Here is an 18,515-nt window from a genome sequence, read left to right on the forward strand (position 1 = left end):
CGTCGCGGCGACGGTGCGGCCACGTCCCCGCGTATTGTTTACGCGCGGATTTCTGTCTGATGGTGTGTACAACCATCAGACAGAAATCTCCGGGCGGACATGTCCGCTGAAAACGGTCCGGCGGGCCGTTTTCAGCGGACTATCCGTCCGTGTGTACGGGGCCTAAGAGATGCTAATGTCATCAACTCCAGCCACCTGTCTGCCTGTTGTCTGTTATAATGTAAATGAGTCTAGTGTGGCTTCTCTTTCAGCCATTGTTGTCTGGGCTAATTAACCCTGCAATTGTATGAAGGAGTCCTGTGCTTAAACTTATGATAATGTACTGTATATAAGACTTGTATTCTTTGCAATAAAATCTCTTTCCTGTTTGACCCTCAACACAGAGCCTCATCTCGTACTTGGGGGGGAGAATTATTCGTATGGATTTCTTGTTCAGCTGGTTGGAGTGTTCGGTAGCTGCCTTTGTGTTTGGGTATGGAATGTCCTAAACGACGTTAACCCCTTTCAAACTTGGGGTGTCGTTACAACAGGTAAGGGGGATCCAACATATTTCACAGTGGCCCCTCCAGGGGTGATCACTACATCTACTAATGAAATTTATTTAGAAAATTTGAATTAAATATCACTAGGGTTGTATCGGTATCGGGACCGATACCAAGCATTTCCCCGAGGACTTGTACTTGGGGAAAATGTTCTGATACTTTACCGATACCTGACTTTCCCTGTATCCTCCTCCAGTTTCCCCATCCGTTCTGCTCTCTCCCTCCATGCTCCTGTGTCCCCCCCTCCGTGCCGCTGCCGTTCTGCTCTCCCCCTTCGTGTCGCTGCCGTTCTGCTCTCCCCCTCCGTGCCGCTGCTGTCCTCCATTCTGCTCTCCCCCCTCCATGCTCCGTGTCCCCCATCCGTGCCACTGCCGTTCTGCTCTCCCCCTCCGTGCCGCTGCCGTTCTGCTCTCCCCCTCCATGCCGCTGCTGTTCTGCTCTCCCTCTCCGTGCCGCTGCTGTCCTCTGTTCTGCTCTCCCCCTCCATGCTCCGTGTCCCCCTTCCGTGCTGCTGCTTCCCCCTTCCGTGCTCTGTGTCCCCCTCCATATCCTCCTCAGCCCCCTCTGTCAGGCGCTAAACCTGGCTCCTACCTTTTCCGAATGAACAGAGTCAGTGATCACTGACTCTGTCCATTCATATGACTGAGCATCGTAAACTGTGTTTACGATGCTTCGGTTTATGAATGGATAGGAGCCTCTGTCTCCTGTCCATTCATTTCCAGTGCAGCTGAGAAAGGGACTGGGGAATCTGTGTCCTTAGTCCCTTCTCAAAGGTGAGATATCAGAGGTCTGTTATGACCCCTGATATCTCACCAAAGCCCCCCAAAAGGGCTAGGAAAAAAATGGCAATAAATAATAAAAATAATTAATTGTAAAAAATAATACACATTAAAATAAAAAAAAAACACTGACACATCCATCCCCCCCCCCCCAAGAAAGCATTGTAAAAAAAAACAACAAAAAATGGTGAAAAATGTAAATTGTAAAAAAAAAAAATACTGACACATGACATAAAAAAAAAAGTATCGGTAATCGGTATCGGCGAGTACTTGAAAAAAAGTATCGTACTTGTACTTTGTCTTAAAAAAGTGGTATCGGGACAACCGTAAATATCACTATAGAAAGGATTGATTTGGCATTAAAGTAGTATTAAACCCAAAAACAAAGATGTAATAAATTGCATTTTTCCAATCCTTAGATGTGTTGGCTGCATTTATTTTATTTTATTTTTTAGGCTTTTTTCTCTTTATTTCACCTGGTCATCCAGCCAGTAACAAACGTCCTGTCTTAAGGTGTCTGCATTCTGAATAAAGTAGTAAAGCAGACATGTTCGGGCAGCAGTTGGGGGAGATGGTAGCATTACACTAGCTGATTTAGAAGGACTTGACTAGCAAATTAAAGCTCATCCCCAGCTAACCACTTCATAAGCAGTTATAGCAAACTGTTTGTTTCCTTTTGGGATAAAGGTATTACAGAAATTAATAAAAAGCTGATGATTGATCTGGTAAAGGAAGTTGAAAAATAACTTACTGGCTGGATCAGCAGGTAAAAACAAAGGAAAAAAGCCTAAAAAAAGTTGGTGAATTACATATTTTTTTTAAATGTTTGTATTAAGATTTAATACTGCTTTAAAGTTAAAAAGCCTAAAAAAAAAATTAAAAAAATTAATACAGTAAACAAATCTAAGAGTTGGTGAATTACATTTTTTTTTAAATGTTTGCATTGGGATTTAATACTGCTTTAAAGTTAATTTTGCCTATTTTTTTTTAATTATTTTCCTCTATGGCTTCAATGTTTGCGGGCTAGAAGACAGAAAGAATTTTTACAATTAAACACTTCATCTGGAATAACAAAGTCAGTAAACGTTGTAAACTCCTGAATCTCACATCCACTCTCAGCCACCGCCTCTCGCACAATATTTTCATCAAGTGACAGAACTTGAAACTTTGCCTCGCCGACCAAGTAATAGGAGGCTCCTAAATAATCAGTGATAATTAGATGACCCCCGGGTCTGATCAGAGATACAACATTCTTTAGGGCAGTTTTAAATTCTTCAGCATTCTTGGAAGCACAGATGAGACACGAAGAAACGATCACACAGTCCGTCAGGGGAAGGGAATTTGGTTCTAGGGGATTGGATTTGGTGATATCACACTTCATTAGTGAGACTTTCCTGCGTATCTTCTCTGCCTTCTCCTCCTCTGTGGACCTAGAATTGAAAATAATGTACAGAAAAAATATTTTTAAATATATATTTTGCAGTATTTATATGTTTAATATTCTAAAGGTATTAAAAAAAAATGACCATGTTAAAATTTGTATTTTATCAAAGTATCTAGATAATTGAAACTCAGTTCTTCAAAAGAGAGATTTGTGCACTAAAATCCAACACTGATAGTGGGAAAGCAATGTAAATTATAATTGTAAGATCATAGGTTTGTAAACGTTACTCCAGAAACACCCTGTGGTAGCCATTGCACCCATTGATGACTGTGAACTGAACCATCATTGGTCAGCTGAGTTCACAGAAACAGTGCACAGAGCCAATCTGAGCAGCTCTGTATCATGTGATCACTGTAATTGATTATTACAGAGATCAAATGGTACAAAGCTGTTTGGATCAGTACTGTACACTGTGTCTGTGAACAGAGGAGTAAACCACTCCATCTTCCTTATCATGTACATCTGAAGAATAATCCCTTTAAGTGGTCGTAAAGGCTCAAGTTTTCTAACCTTCATACATTATATGCATAAAGGTAAAAAAATCTTCTGCATACAGCAACCCCCTAGCCCCCCCCTTATTTAAAAAAAAAAAAAGTGTTTTATTCAGACACTGTGCACAACATAAGATACACAGTACATATAAAGCATAACAACTGCAGTTTAAAATTCAAAGTTTAAAAGAACTCGCGGTGGCGTAGATAGTGTCTAGTCGCCCAACTGGTTTCGTCACTACAAGGACTTCTTCCGGGGCAGGGCCAGTCAAGTTCCTCCACCCCAAACTTGCTCATCCATGTCTTTATGGACAAAGTGCTCATTTTAAAGGTTAATATTAGGGATGTCCCGATACCGATACTAGTATCGGTATCGGTACCAAGCATTTCCCGAGTACTTGTACTCGGGGGAAATGCTCCAATGCTTCACCAGATACCTGGGCAGTCAGGTATCGGGTGGTGGGGGGAGTTACAAGTCTTCTCAGTGTTTTCTTCCCCCCCCTTGCTGTCTTCTCGTCCCCCGTGCTGTCTTCTCGTCCCCCATGCCGTCTTGTCCCCCTCCGTGCTGTGTTCCCCCCCCTGCTGTCTTCTGTCCCCCTCCGTGCCATCTTCTCTCCCCCCGAGCTGTCTTCTCCCCTCCGTGCTGTGCTCTCCTCCATGCCATCTTCTCTCCCCCCTGCCGTCTTCTGTCCAAATCCGTGCTGTGCTCCCCCTCATGCCATCTTCTCTCCCCCCGTGCCGTCCCCCGTGCCATCTTCTCTCCCCCCTGCCGTCTTCTGTCCAACTCTGTGCTGTGCTCCCCCCGTGCCATCTTCTCTCCCCCCGTGACGTCTTCTGTCCCCTTCGTGCTGTGCGCTCCCCCCGAGCCGTCTTCTCCCCCCTTCGTGCCGATCTCCCCCCTCAATTTGTCAGGAAGGAGAGCGGAGCTAGGATTTAGCTGCTCCTACCTTTTCCGAATGGACAGGGTCAGTGATCACTGACTGTCCATTCACATAACTGAGCATTGTAACCTGTGATTACGATGCTTCAGTTTATGAATGGAGTGGAGCTTCTGTCCATTCATTTCAGCTGAGGCTGCAGAGAAAGGGACTGGGGAATCTGTGTCCTTAGTCCCTTTCTCTGTCTTAAAGGGGAGATGTCAGAGGTCTGTTAAGACCCACGATATCTCACCAAAGCCCCCCCAACAGGGCTGATAAAAAAAAAAAAAATTGCAATAAATAATTTAAAAAATAAAATGTAAATACAATATAAAAAACAAACCAAAACACACTGACAATCCACTACAACCCCACCCCCCCCTAAAAAAAATCACTGTAAAAAAAAAAAAAGGAAAAAAAAATTGTGTCACATGACATTAAAAACAAGTATCGCTATACGGTATCGGCGAGTACTTGAATAAAAGTATCGGTACTTGTACTCGGTCTCAAAAAAGTGGTATCGGGACAACCCTAGTTAATGTGCAAGTTATTGTCATAAAAAGTGTTTGAGGACCCGGGTCCTGCCCCAGTGGACATGTATCAATGCAAAAAAGTTTTAAAAATGCCAGTTTTTTTGGGAGCAGTGATTTTGCTTAATAATGCTTAAAGTGAAACAATAAAAGTGAAATATTCCTTTAAATTTCGTACCTGGGGGTGTCTATAGTATGCCTGTAAAGTAGCGCATGTTTCTCGTGTTTATAACAGTCCCTGCACAAAATGACATTTCTAAAGGAAAAAAAGTAATTTAAAACTATTCGCGGCTATAATGAATTGTCAGGTCCCGGCATTTCAGATAAAAGTCATAAAAAAAACGACATGGATTCCCCCCCAGTCCATTACCAGGCCATTTGGGTCTGGTATTAATATTAAGGGGAACCCTGCACCAAATAAATAAAAAATGGCGTGGGGTTCCCACCAAAATTCATACCAGACCCTTGTCCCAACATTGTGTGTGTGTTTTTTTTCCTTTTTTCTCACTTTTTTGGGTGAAATGGTAGGGGTATAATGTACCCTGTTACCAATTCACATAGGGGCGCTGGGATCTGGAGGTCCCCTTTGTTAAAGGGGGTTTCCAGATTCCAATAAGCCCCCCACCTGAAACCCCAACAACCACTGAGCAAGGGATGTGGGGATGAGGCCCTTGTCCTTGAAATATGAAAACTTTGTCCATGTATGCCTAAAGACTTCTGCCCAAACTTCCAAAATGTATGATATTAGACCAGTGATTAATAATATTACATTGTGGGGGAGATTTATTAAAACCGATGCTTACAGAATCTGGTGCAACTGTGCATAGTAACCAATCAGTGTCCAGGTTTTATTGGCAAAGCTTAAAGGAATTGTAAAGGAAATTTTTTTTTTGCCTAAAATTAATGTCTGCAAGGTAGACAGACAGAATAGTGTAATGATTATGTTAAAAAACGAGTAAATACCTATTAAATTCCTTCATCTATATCACCTCCGACGTTCTAGTTTCTGTTCTCTTATTCACTTCATGGTTTGCGGCGCTCGTTCATGTAAGAACTACTTTTCCCAGTATGCATTGCGGCACGCCCAGTAATTCACACCTCCTTGAAGTCTCTAACACGTATAGAGCGTCCTGCCACACAGATGTAGTTCCCAGGAGGGGGCGAGCACGTCACTGACCACCGCAGTAAACCCTCCCTTCACGGTGGTCAGTAAAATCAGACAAGCAGGAAGTGAACAGAACAGAGAAGAAATAGAGCAACTTCTGAGCAAAAACAAACAATGAGGAAGTGAAAAGAGGAATATCTGCAGGTAAAGAATGCTTATTATGAAAAAATAAATTTTCTATTACAACTCTTTTAATTGAAGAAGCTTAAAGCGGTGTTCCGGGCAAAATAAAAAAAATGAAAAACCAGCAACTACACATACTGCAGCTGCTGGCTTTTAATAAATAGACCTGTCCTGTCGTCCAGCGATGTCGGCACCCGCAGCTGATGTTTCCATCAGCTGTCGAGTGCTGCCACCGCCATTGCGCATAAGGGTGCCCGGCAGTGTAGCCTTTCAGCTTCACGCTGGGAACCCTACTGCGCATACGCGAGTCCCGCTCCTCTCTCCTACTGGCCCGGCGGCCGGGGGAGGAGGAGGGAACACACGCACTGACGTCACCCGTGGCCCGCACTCCCGGAAGTGGGAAAGGATACCTGTCTTTGACAGATATCCTGTCCCCCCTCCCCCCGAAAGGTGACAATTGCGGCACCGGAGGGGGGGGGGGGATCCGATGAGTGGAAGTTCCACTTTTGGGATAAACTCTGCTTTAAGTTAGAAGCTGATTGGAAACTATGCACAGCTGCACCAGATTCTGTGTGCACCTGTTTTAATAAATCTACTCCTGTATATAACTTATCAAATCAGCTGTCCGTGTGACAAGGCAGGACAAAGAGGACACAGATTTTTATTTGAATTGACAGAAATAAACAATTCTTTTGGAGAGCCAAACTCATGTGAACTCATCGATATCTAGTGTCCATTAATAGATGTTTAGTACATACCTGTGGTTTTCAATGTCACAGACATATTTTAGGTATTTGGACCAATCATAGGCCTCCTTATCACCTTTTATCCATTTCTCTATTTCCTTCAGGTTGCCTTCTAAATAATCTGTAAGGTATATCTGCTTGAAGTTTTCACAAGCAGACAAAATAAAATATATAGTGGGACCAGCACCAAACTCTATAAGACTATTGCCTTCCACGCGACCTAAAAAAGAAAACAAATATTTTTACCGTTTTAAATGACATGTAAATCCTAACAAAGAAGTTAACCACTTAACCCCCGGACCATATTACTGGTCAAAGACCAGAGCACTTTTTGCGATTCGGCACTGCATCGCTTTAACTAACAATTGCGCGGTCGTGCGACGTGGCTCCCCAACAAAATTGGCGTCCTTTTTTTCCCACAATTAGAGCTTTCTTTTGGTGGTATTTGATCAGCGCCCACGCAAATATTTCGATTTGCCCGCGATTCACGGAGCAGTAGCTCCATAAATTGCGCGGGCGCTATGCTAATTAGCCTGGCGTAAGGGCGCCTAATGTAAATGATCCCGCCGGGGGCGGGAATCATTTAAATTAAGCGCGCTCCCGCGCCGAGCGAACAGCGCATGCTCCGTCGGGAAACTTTCCCGACGTGCATTGCGGCAAATGACGTCGCAAGGACGTCATTTGCTTCTAATTCAACGTGAATGGCGTCCAGCGCCATTCACGAATCACTTACGTAAACGACGTGAAATTTAAATTTCACGAGCGGGAAGGGCGGCTATACTTTAGCATTGGCTGCTCCTACTATTAGCAGGAGCAGCCTTGCGCTAAAGTCGCCGTACGGAAACTCCGTACCTTGCGTGCGCAGGGCCCGCGCAACTTTTGTGAATCGGTGGTAGTATGCAATTTGCATACTATACGCCGATCACAATGGCCGCGCCCCCTAGCGGCCAACGCAAGAATGCAGCCTGAGATATGAAGGCATAAGGAGGCTTATGTCTGTCATATCCTAGGCTGCAGTCCGCGTAGCGATGTTCCTGAATCAGGGGCATTCGCTACGCGGGAGCAAAACAGCTATTGCGCCGCGCAACCTATGGTTGCGCGGGCGCAATAGCTTCTTGAATCTGGGCCAATATTTTTTACTTTTTGCTTGATAAATATCCCCCAAAAATATATAAAAAAACATTTTTTTCCTCAGTTTAGGCTGATACGTATTCTTCTACATATTTTTCGTAAAAAAAAATCGCAATAAGCGTTTATTGATTGAAATTATAGCGTTTACAAAATAGGGGGTATTTTTATGGCATTTTTATTAATATTTTTTTTTTACTAGTAATGGCGGCGATCAGTGATTTTTTTCCGGTACTGCGACATTATGGCGGACACTTCGGACACTTTTGACACATTTTTGGGACCATTGGCATTTTTATAGCGATCAGTGCTATAAAAATGCATTGGATTACTATAAAAATGCCACTGGCAGTGAAGGGGTTAACACTAGGGGGCGGGGAAGGGGTTAAGTACATTCCCTGGGTGTGTGGGGTGTGTGGGGAGTTCCCTGGGCGAGCGGGGAGTGGCCCCTAGTGGCCGCTTAGAGAGCCAACGTTATTGTACGGGCTCTCGCGCAGGGGACCCGACCTTTCCGCCATAAAACGACGGCGGCTGGTCGGCAACCAGTTAAACTATTTGGTTCCTTATGGTCTGTTATATACATTTAAATTATTTTATATCTGTTTGTAAATGCAAAAAAAATACCTGTCTTAGACAGGTATCTGCACCCCCCTCCCCCCTGAAAGGTGCCAAATGTGACACCGGAGGGGGGAGGGTTCCGAAAAGCGGAAGTTCCATTTTTGAGTGGAACTCCGTTTTAAGTTTTATGCAGTGTTGTCTTTGTGCTAGTTTTTTACATGAACATATATAGCACCTTATTCTTTATTTTATAATTTTACACAGTTCATTGATTTGTTCACTTTAAAGGGGGCAGCTGTTTGTTCTTATCACCAAAAGGTGCCATTTTTTTGGTATAATTTTTTTAGTATTACATACCTGTTGAGAATACATTTTTCATAAATGTAAGCAGGAAAACTGACTCCTTGTCCATTTCATGGGCTTTAGTTTCTACTGTGTAGAACATTTCTAGGTATTTTTTGGGATCAAAATCCTTGTCATATACATGATTTTCTGATGTAGATGAAACCTCCATGCTGTTTGTCGACCACCCTGTGTGTACAAAATTGAGAATGGGTCAGTTTGTACCATGGATGGTACTCTATTGTTGTTCGAAAGTCAGAATTTTGCAGGCCAGTATCTTGCAGAGCCAAGAGTAGTGGTAGCCAGTAATATATTTAGCTTGGGGTATCAGTGCCACCAAAAGTGAAAAAAACAACAACATTTGCCTCAACGCCTGATTCTTAACTTTCCTATAAAAACACAATTTAATGTACATTGTAGTTACGTTTTTATTATACATTCTAAAATATACTTTCAAATGCAGAAAAAAAATCAATATGAAATCCTCTAAAACACAGTGGCCCAGATTCTCGCAGAATCCGCGGCGGAGTAGCGTAAGCCATTTACACTACGCCGCCGCAAATTACTGGAGCAAGTGCCGGATTCTCCAAGCACTTGCTCCGTAATTTGCGGCGGCGTAGTGTAAATGGCCCGGGGTAAGGCCGCGTAATTCAAAGGGGGTGGCTTGTATTTAAATTAAGCGCGCCCCCGCCCCGATCTAACTGCGCATGCACCGGGCGTAAAAATAGCCCAGTGCGCATGCTCCAGCTCACGACGGAAAACGTCAATGACGCCGACGTGAGCGTCATTGATGTAAAGTCCTATTCGCGAACGAGTTAGGAAAACGACGGAAAAAGACGACGCTGACCCGACGCCATGCTTAACATGGCATACGACGGACCTTTGTAAACTTACCCCTCATATAACAGGGGCAAGTTTACGCTTACGGAAACGTCGTAAATTCACTGCGTCGACTGTGCGTACATTCGGGAATCTCGCGTAAATAGCTCATTTGCATAGACGACGGGGAAAACGACGAGGCGACACCTAGCGGCAGGAAAAAAAATTGCATTTAAGATATGACAGCGTAAGAGCCTTACGCCTGTCAGATCTAATGGATATCTATGCGTAATGATTCTAAGAATCAGTCGCATAGATACGACGGCCCAGATTAGGACTTACGATGGCACAAATGGCGTTGCGCCGTCGTAAGCCCTTTGAGAATCTGGGCCAGGGACCCTGATAGAGGGAGCACAGCCTCTCCTTTCTCCTTTGTGCATGGAGGGCACTGGGTATCCCCATTAAGGTAAGCCACTGACTACATGTGCTCAGCCCAGCTTACCTTCTCTTGTCCCGATAGGCTGAAGCCAGTCCCACACTGCTGGCTGTGTCCAGTTCTCTCTTTCTCCCACTTCAGCTACCAGCACCTCCTGTTTTAAAGTCAAATTAGGCGGCCTAGGGAAGGGGGAACAGTACCATTCCCATTGGCTGAGAAGGCAGCAGAGAGGCAGAGCAACTGTAGCCTTATGCCGTGTACACACAACCGTTTTTTGGTGATGAGGAAAATGCCATTTTTTAAATTGGTTGTGAAAAGAGGATCGTGTGTAGGCTCCAGAGCATTTTTCGTGACGAGTAAAAATACCCATTAAAAATTTAGAACCTGCTCTAATTTTTCTGTTCGTTTTTCACGTCATTGTTTTTCTCGTGGTGAAAAACGGTCGTGTGTAGGCTTTAACAATGGGGGGAAAATCGTGCATGCTCAGAAGCAAGTTATGAGAAGGGAAATTTGCATAATCAGCCCAAAGGGTGGCGCCATTCGAATGGAACCGTCGTACGTGTTGTACGTCACCGCGCTTTGCTCAAGCATTTTTTATCACGATCGTGTGTATGCAAGGCAGGCTTGAGAGGAATCACGTGAAAAACGACCATGAATAACGGTCGTGTGTACGTGGCAATAGGATTTTTACGGACACTTTTACATTCACTGTTAGATGCAAGAATCATAGATTTTTACAAACTGTCTCTGTGCTTTACAGTGGGGAAAATAATAATTTGATCCCCTGCAGATTTTTTAAGTTTGTCCACTTACAATGAATTGAAGGGTCTATAATTTTTATCATTGGTGTATTTTAAATAATGTCAACCAAAAATCCAGAAAAAAACCCACATGATACAAATGTTATAAATTGAGTTGCAATTCAGTGAGTAAAATAAGTATTTGATCCCCAAGTTGGTGACCAGGTTTGCACACATCTCAGGAGGGATTTTGATCCACCCTTTTTTACAGATCTTCTCTAAATATTAAAGAAAAAGGCCAGCCAAAGCTTGTTGGCTGGGCTTCTACTATGGATCACAGGAGTGCAATTCGTTTTGCATTCCGGTGACCCATTTTCAGCAGAGAGCTGACTGAAGTCACCAATATCAGTTCAGACACCACGTCATCGTGACAATAAAGCCTGGATCCACCAGGTGCCTGGACTGATACCCCATTCAGCCTCTCAGCAAGCCGATGATCCGATCGTTTCCCGCTAATCCACAGCCCAGCACTCCAGTGACCGAGAAGAGAGATGAGCAGAGAGCTGTAACTGACAGTCTACAGCTCTCTGCTCACAGAGCTCTGAAAACCAAGTGGTTGGCGATGTTCGATCACTTGGTTTTCAGTGTAGAGGTGCCGGGGGATGGATGCAGCATTGGAACGATGCTGCATCAATCTAGGTAAGTATGAATATGGAAAAAAAAATACTTCTCTTTTAGAGAGGTGCAGAGTGCTGTGTAATGTAAAGTGGTCCGGAGGTGCAGAGTGCTGTGTAATGTAAAGGGGTCCGGAGGTGCAGAGTGCTGTGTAATGTAAAGGGGTCCAGAGGTGCAGGGTGCTGTGTAATGTAAAGGGGTCCGGAGGTGCAGAGTGCTGTGTAATGTAAAGGGGTCCGGAGGTGCAGAGTGCTGTGTAATGTAAAGGGGTCCAGAGGTGCAGGGTGCTGTGTAATGTAAAGGGGTCCGGAGGTGCAGAGTGCTGTGTAATGTAAAGGGGTCCAGAGGTACAAGGTGCTGGAACCCCACATCCGATCATTAACCGCCACCGCAAAGCGCCGCCGTCACGACCCCCCCGGCTGCTCAGTCTAAAATGCCTTGGCCTATTTTTTGTCCCAGTCCGGGCCTGGCGTTAGTGAACAATAAAACAAATACATAAATAGTAATTAACATAAAGAATTATAAATAAGTGATCAGTATCACAGCATTAGTGAACAATAAAACAAATACATAAAGACTAATTGACATAAAGAATTATAAGTAAGTGATCAGTATCACAGTGTTAGTGAATAATAAAATGAATACATGACTTTAAATCTTAGGCTCCATTCACACCTTGGCGTATATACGCCTGAAGCGCGACGCCGCAGCAGCCCCTAATACGCTGGAGGGGTGATTTTACATTGTCGGCTATGGAGATGGTTCACATCTCCACGCCGAACGCCGAAACGCCTGAAGCTCAAAACAAGTCCAGGACCCTTTTTTCTCTTCGGCTTCGGCGTTCGGGCATAGCCGGCGTTCGGGCATAGCCGACAATGCTAAAATCACCCCTCCAGCAAAAAACAAGGCTTAAAAACGGCGCGTTTTGTCGCCGCAAATCGCGGGACAAAACGCCTATTTCATGTCGCCGCAATACGAGGCATATCGCCTACGCAAAGATGGGAATGCAGCCTTAGAGTACAAATTGGCTACGCCTAACAATAAATTACATCAATTCATAAACTTCAGTGATAAACATCCAATTGTGAACATTCAGCAACATAAGTGATAAATTACCAAAATAAACAAAATATAGCGATCAAAATAAACAAATTATAATGTACATTTTTCTGTGAAAATAAAGTTCATATGTATATTTTCTTTTTTATACGTGAGCATTTCTTTATAGATGTGCTCCTTATATGACATTGTGCTCCTTATATGATATTATTTTTCACCCTTGTGGGTCTTATATAATAAAATGTGCAGTGACTCCCACCCCCGTTCATTACTGTGCTCACCTCCAATATAGACCTCTTTCCAGATCTAAAATCACCTTCCTCTGCTTGGGTTCAAATCCAGACTCCTCACTGATCAGTCTCCTTCTATCTTCCTCCCCCTCACTGGGCTATGCTGTGCTGGTGGGACTTGTATGTGCTTATGTGTAAATCCTCTTTCCTCCACCTTTCCTTCCTGAAGAAACTGCTGTTTGTTTCACCATGTCTGTCACATTGTGACATGTTTCACCATATCTGTCAGACAGTTTCTTCAGGAAGGAGGCAAGAAGATTTGCACATAAGCACATATGAATGTTCACAATTGGATGTTTATCATTGACATTTATTATTTGATGTAATGAATTGTTAGGTGCAGCCAATTTGCACTCTTGATTCACTTTTCAGTTGTGGGAACACCATTTTTTGGTTTGCAGCCTATTGATTAGCACATAGAAACTTTAGGAACAGATTAGGGAGCGTGGGATAACCTACACCAGTTATGAGTTTAACCACTTAAAGGGGTGTTCCAGCCTTTTTTTAAGTTTATTAAAAGTCAGCAGCTACAAAAAGTGTAGCTGCTGGCTTTTAATAAACAGACACTTACCTGCTCCACAGTTCCAGCGTGGCGCCGGCCGGGGCTCCGCTCCTCGCCCCCCCTCTTTATTCCTAGTGTGGGCACCCGGCAGTGACAGCTTTCGGCTTCACGGCCGGGCACTCACTGTGCATGCGCGAGCGGCACTGCGCATGCGCAAGTGGCACTGCGCATGCACGAGCGTCGCGGCACCGTCCGATTGGACAGGCGCTCGCCTACAGGGAGGGGCTGCAATAAGGCGATTAAGCTATTCGCCTTACCAGCCCCTCGGCGGAAAGAGGACGTGGGACAGGAAGTCCCACTCCTCCTGAAGCCCCCACTAACCCCCCAAAAAAATTACATGCCAAATGTGGCATGTAAGGGGGCAAGGAGTGGACACTTTGTGCAGAGACAGTTCTAAGTACGGGAAACATGCGCTATTTCACATGCTAACTTTACACCCCCCCTAGGTACGAAATTTAAAGGAATATTTTAATTTTATTGTTTCACTTTAAGCATTATTAAATGCACTGCTCCCGAAAAAACTTACATTTTTAAAACTTTTTTTGCATTGATACATGTCCCCTGGGGCAGGACCCAGGTCCACAAACACTTTTTAGGACAATAACTTGCATATTAGCCTTTAAAATTATCACTTTAGATTTCTCCCATAGACTGTAACAGGGTGTTCCGCGGCTTTTCGAATTTGCCGCGAACACCACAAATTGTTTGTTGTTTGCCGAACAGGCGAACAGGCAATGTTCGAGTCGAACATGAGTTAGACTCAAACTCAAAGCTCATCCCTAGTGAGTATGTATGTTAATTTTTTTTATATATATATCTCACACTTTTGCTTTATGTCTATAAAATAAAGATATTTCTGCTGTGTCTCATGATTCCACTAAATGTTATAATCCTACATATCAGGTGACAAACTTGCTTTAACCACTTGCCGACCTGCAAATCACCGTAGGTGTACGTTGGCTCCTTTAAGAAGACTTAGCAGGCGCACGCACGCTGTATGGCGGGGGCTCCGATGTACGTGGCCAGCGATGTCTGCCGGCCACCCGCGATCGTGGGAACGAGAGCCAGAACGAGGATCTGTCAATGTAAACAGACAGATCCCTGTTCTGACAGAGGAGTTAGAGAGAGAGATCTGCTGTTCCTAGTGATTAGTAACAGCGATCTCTCGCCTCCTCCAGTCAGCTCAGGCCCAATACAGTTAGAAACAATCCCAGGGAACACACTTAACCCTTTGATCACCCCCTAGTGTTAATCCCCTTTTTTGCCAGTGCCATTTATTCAGTAATCAGTGGCTATTTTTAGTTCTGATCACTATATAAATCTCAATGGTCCCAAAAAAGTGTCAAAAGTGTCCGATGTGTCCGCCACAATGTCGCAGTCACGATAAAAATCACATTACTAGTAAAAAAAAAATGAAGTTGAAGTTCTCAATGAACCGTGGAGCGCCGTGGTGATTAACCCCCCTGGCGGTATTCCCGAGTCTGGCTCGGGGTAAGATTTCAGGACCAAAATCGGTATCCCCGAGCCAGACTCGGGATCGCCTCGCAGTGTCCACAGGCATGGTTTACTTATCTTGTCCCTGGATCCTGCGATGCATCCCCGCTGTGTGAGCGAGCGGCGTCCTCGCTCAATTTACACAGTGCCGATCTCTGTTCCCTGCGACGTTACGACGCACGGGGGCGGAGAGCGGCGCCAAATTCAAAAAAGTAAATAAACACATTACATACAGTATACTGTAATCTTACAGATTACAGTACTGTATGTAAAAAATACACACCCCCTTTGTCCCTAGTGGTCAGGGATGGACTGGCCATTGGGACTACAGGGAGTTTCCCGGTGGGCCGATGGCTCAGTGGGCCAGCTTCAGTGACAGCGGACCACCGCCCCCCTCCGCTCCTCTGTCTCTCCCCTCCCACAGCGCTCACCTCCTCTTCCTCCACGCAGCGCTCACCTGGGGGGACAAAGAAGCAGGGGGAGGAGCATGGGGGAGGGGACAGACAGCTGACTCAACAGCTATGGCCTGGGAGTTTCTCACTTCTGCCTAATCTTGTCCCATAAGGGGGGGGCACCAAACTGATTCTTTGCCCCGGGTGAAATAATGTCTAGCTTCCTCACTGGTACTGCCTATAAGAGTACCAGTACCAGCTGTTCTACTCTAATAAAGTAGAACGGCTAGTGGCTAGTGAAGGGGGAGAGGGGGCTTGGGTGGCCGGGGGGGGGTGCAGGAGTTGTCCGGCAGCCATGGGAGAGACCAGTCAAAGTGGGCCAGTCTGGATGAAGTCCAGGGCCAAATTTTTGTCCCAGTCCAGCCCTGCTAGTGGTCTGCCCAGTGCCCTACATGTACTTTTGTATAATAAAAACTGTTCTTTCTCCCTGCAAACTGTAGATTGTCCATAGCAACCAAAAAGTGTCCCTTTATGTCCAAAGTGGTTTTAGAGCAGCTAGAAAACAGCGATAATAAATTATAATCACTTGCAGAATTGTGCGATAGCGATTTGTGGGGAAATTCGTCATAAAAAAATAAAAGTAATGACAGTGACAATTCTGCAACTGAGAAAATTTCAGTGTTTTTGATTTGATTGCATTATTGAATATTATTTATTATAATTATATTATTATTTGTTATAATTATTTATAGTTATTTATTATATTATAATTTATGATTTTGTTTTTCAAACTTTATCATACCCGAGACGTCTACTAGACTCTTGTTTGGACAGATTTAAGTGAGTTATTCCTAAGAATTACAGGCCTACAATGTTCCTTGAAAAATAATGGTGCTGAAATAATCATACCGCCAGGGAGGTTAATTGATTCTTCCTGTCAGATAATATCTGCTTACCCAAAGGGGATGTACAGGCACACCGATACTCTGACAGATCTGGAGGAGACCTGCATGCTTTACAGGCTTAAAATAATAATAATAATAATAATAATAATAATACATGCACGTTTTGTTACCTGCAAAAAAATGTTTTGTTTATTTGTTTTTTCAAGTGAACTTATCCTTTAAGGTACAACTAAGTAACAAAAATGTCAAACTTTTAAAATCCTGTAACACAATGTAAAACATTAAAAACATATATGTTATATACCTCCAAATTTATCTTGAAAAGAAAACAAAGAATGTTGTATAAATTGTAGAAGTGCAATTATTATAATCTTTATCATTTTTTTTTTCTACTGTTATATCAATACTTTCAAATCTAATCTAGGAGGGTAAAATTCTTACAATTTCATACACATAATGTGTATGAAACCCAATATACCCAATGTAATATGCATTAAAAGATACTAAATAACTTAAAAAAAAAACAATAAAAAAAAAGCAATAAATAAATAACTTAAATAACTTGGTAAAAAATACTAGTCTAAACATAGCTGATTAAAATTAGGCTGTAAATATTTGTTTGTGTCTGGTTGCAAATGTTTGCAGATGCGTAATGATTGCAACTTCTGCTCCTAAAACATTAATTTATTTAATTGTTAATGTTAGAGTAAAACAACTGGTGTTAATTTAGTAAAATACAACAAGGCAAGTAAAGTCACATTTATTTCTGGATAGTGGGGCATTTATAGGAAGAAAAAAAAAAAATATATATATATATATATATATATATATATATATATATATATATATATATATTGCTAGAAGCAATTTAGGCAAATAAACTGAGAAAAGTGTTATTTTGTGAAAAAATTCCACCACAAAATACTGTATTTATCGGCGTATAACACGCACAGGCGTATAACACGCACCCTAACTTAAAGAGGGAAATTTTGGGAAAAAAACTTTACACAGCCCCCTGTGTATAACACGCAGGTACAGTTTACCCTCTATTTTCAGGGTAAAAAAGTGAGTGTTATACGCCAATAAATACAGTAAATAATGAGATTGTGAATAGAAATAAAGCTACTGTATACTGTTAGATCTTATGTAATGTAGGCAATATAAAAAGGCATACAAAATGCCTCTAATAATAAATTTATTGGTAAAGTCTGCATTAAAAAAATCACAATCCATCACTACAGATGCACCAGTTACCACATATAACGTAACATTTTGCAAAACTGTAAACAATAAAACAAGTGCAATTCAGATGCTGATAAGATTTCAAAAGATTTCCTTCTGTGTTGGCTCCAGAATGGCTTCCTTACCTCAATTTGGTGCTCACTGCTCAGCTGAAGGCGTCCTACTACACTTATTACTGTGGAGGTTCTAAGCGCAATTTACAGTGAAACCCGATGCTGACACCCTCCCTCACTACAATAGTGTAATGAGAATCCCTGCATATTTGTTGTAGATGTTATTTACCCTTTACATGCTGGAGAGTCATTACCATTACCCATGGTAAGAGAGGGAAAGTCTGCGAACTCAGATCAAACGTGTTAAACGTAGATTGTTTTGGGGGTGCATCACAGAAAATGATCAACCATGGAAAAGACGACAGCAACTAATAATCTAATAATAAATCTGCAAAGGCACCATGACATTTTTTTTGTGTTTTAATAACTATAACTATATGTAGTTATAGTTATTAAAACACAAAAAAATACCATGGTGCCTTTGCAGATTTATTATTCTTTTTCTGTCCTAACATGTCAATCAGTATTACATAGAAGGAATTCTACCTTCTTCACATTGGTATTTGAAGGCGATGAAACACGGGTAGGGTGTGTCGCAGCATGTAATTCTAGCCCACTGTGAACACTCTCTATATATTATTAATGATAAGAGGAGGTAGTAATTTGTATATTTTGATTGGCATGTTATTTTTTTTTTTCAATTTGGTTAAAGTGGACCTATACTCAAAAAAATGAAGATTTTCTATCTTATATGGAACATAGAGAAATGTTAAAGTGATTGTAAAGTCTTGTTTTTTTTATAAAATAACAAACATGTTCCTGGCCCCTCCCTCTTGTTCAGTGCCCCCACAGCAAGCGGCTTATTGTGGGGGCAATCGAGCTGAGTCACAGCTCCCTGTGTCCATTCAGACATGGAACCCTGACCCCGCTCCGCCACTCTCTCCTGATTGGCTAGCTGACTTTGATTAACCACTTCAATACCGGGCACTTCCGCCCCTTCCTGCCCAAGCCAATTTCCAACTTTCTGTGCTGTCGCTGTTTAAATGACAATTGCGCGGTCATGCTACACTGTACCCAAACAGA

The 18,515-nt window shown here is 42.8% G+C and overlaps 1 protein-coding gene across 2 annotated transcripts; it reads right to left on the minus strand.

Moving 5' to 3' along the window:
* Window positions 1-2,138: 2,138 nt before the first annotated feature.
* Window positions 2,139-17,601, minus strand: LOC120915497 (nicotinamide N-methyltransferase-like). Of its 2 annotated transcripts, none has more exons than XM_040326057.1 (4): window positions 17,505-17,601; window positions 8,781-8,954; window positions 6,750-6,957; window positions 2,139-2,751 (listed from the first exon to the last, which is right to left on the minus strand). In XM_040326057.1, the coding sequence occupies exons 2-4, from the start codon at window positions 8,935-8,937 to the stop codon at window positions 2,331-2,333; spliced, it is 786 nt and encodes a 261-aa protein (XP_040181991.1). In that variant the 5' UTR covers window positions 8,938-8,954; window positions 17,505-17,601; the 3' UTR covers window positions 2,139-2,330. The 2 variants fall into 2 exon arrangements, with proteins under 2 accessions (XP_040181991.1, XP_040181990.1); XM_040326056.1 differs by lacking the exon at window positions 17,505-17,601 and adding an exon at window positions 12,776-12,909.
* Window positions 17,602-18,515: the final 914 nt, after the last annotated feature.

This window comes from Rana temporaria, chromosome 10, assembly GCF_905171775.1.
Source record: "Rana temporaria chromosome 10, aRanTem1.1, whole genome shotgun sequence".
Lineage (NCBI taxonomy): Eukaryota > Metazoa > Chordata > Amphibia > Anura > Ranidae > Rana > Rana temporaria.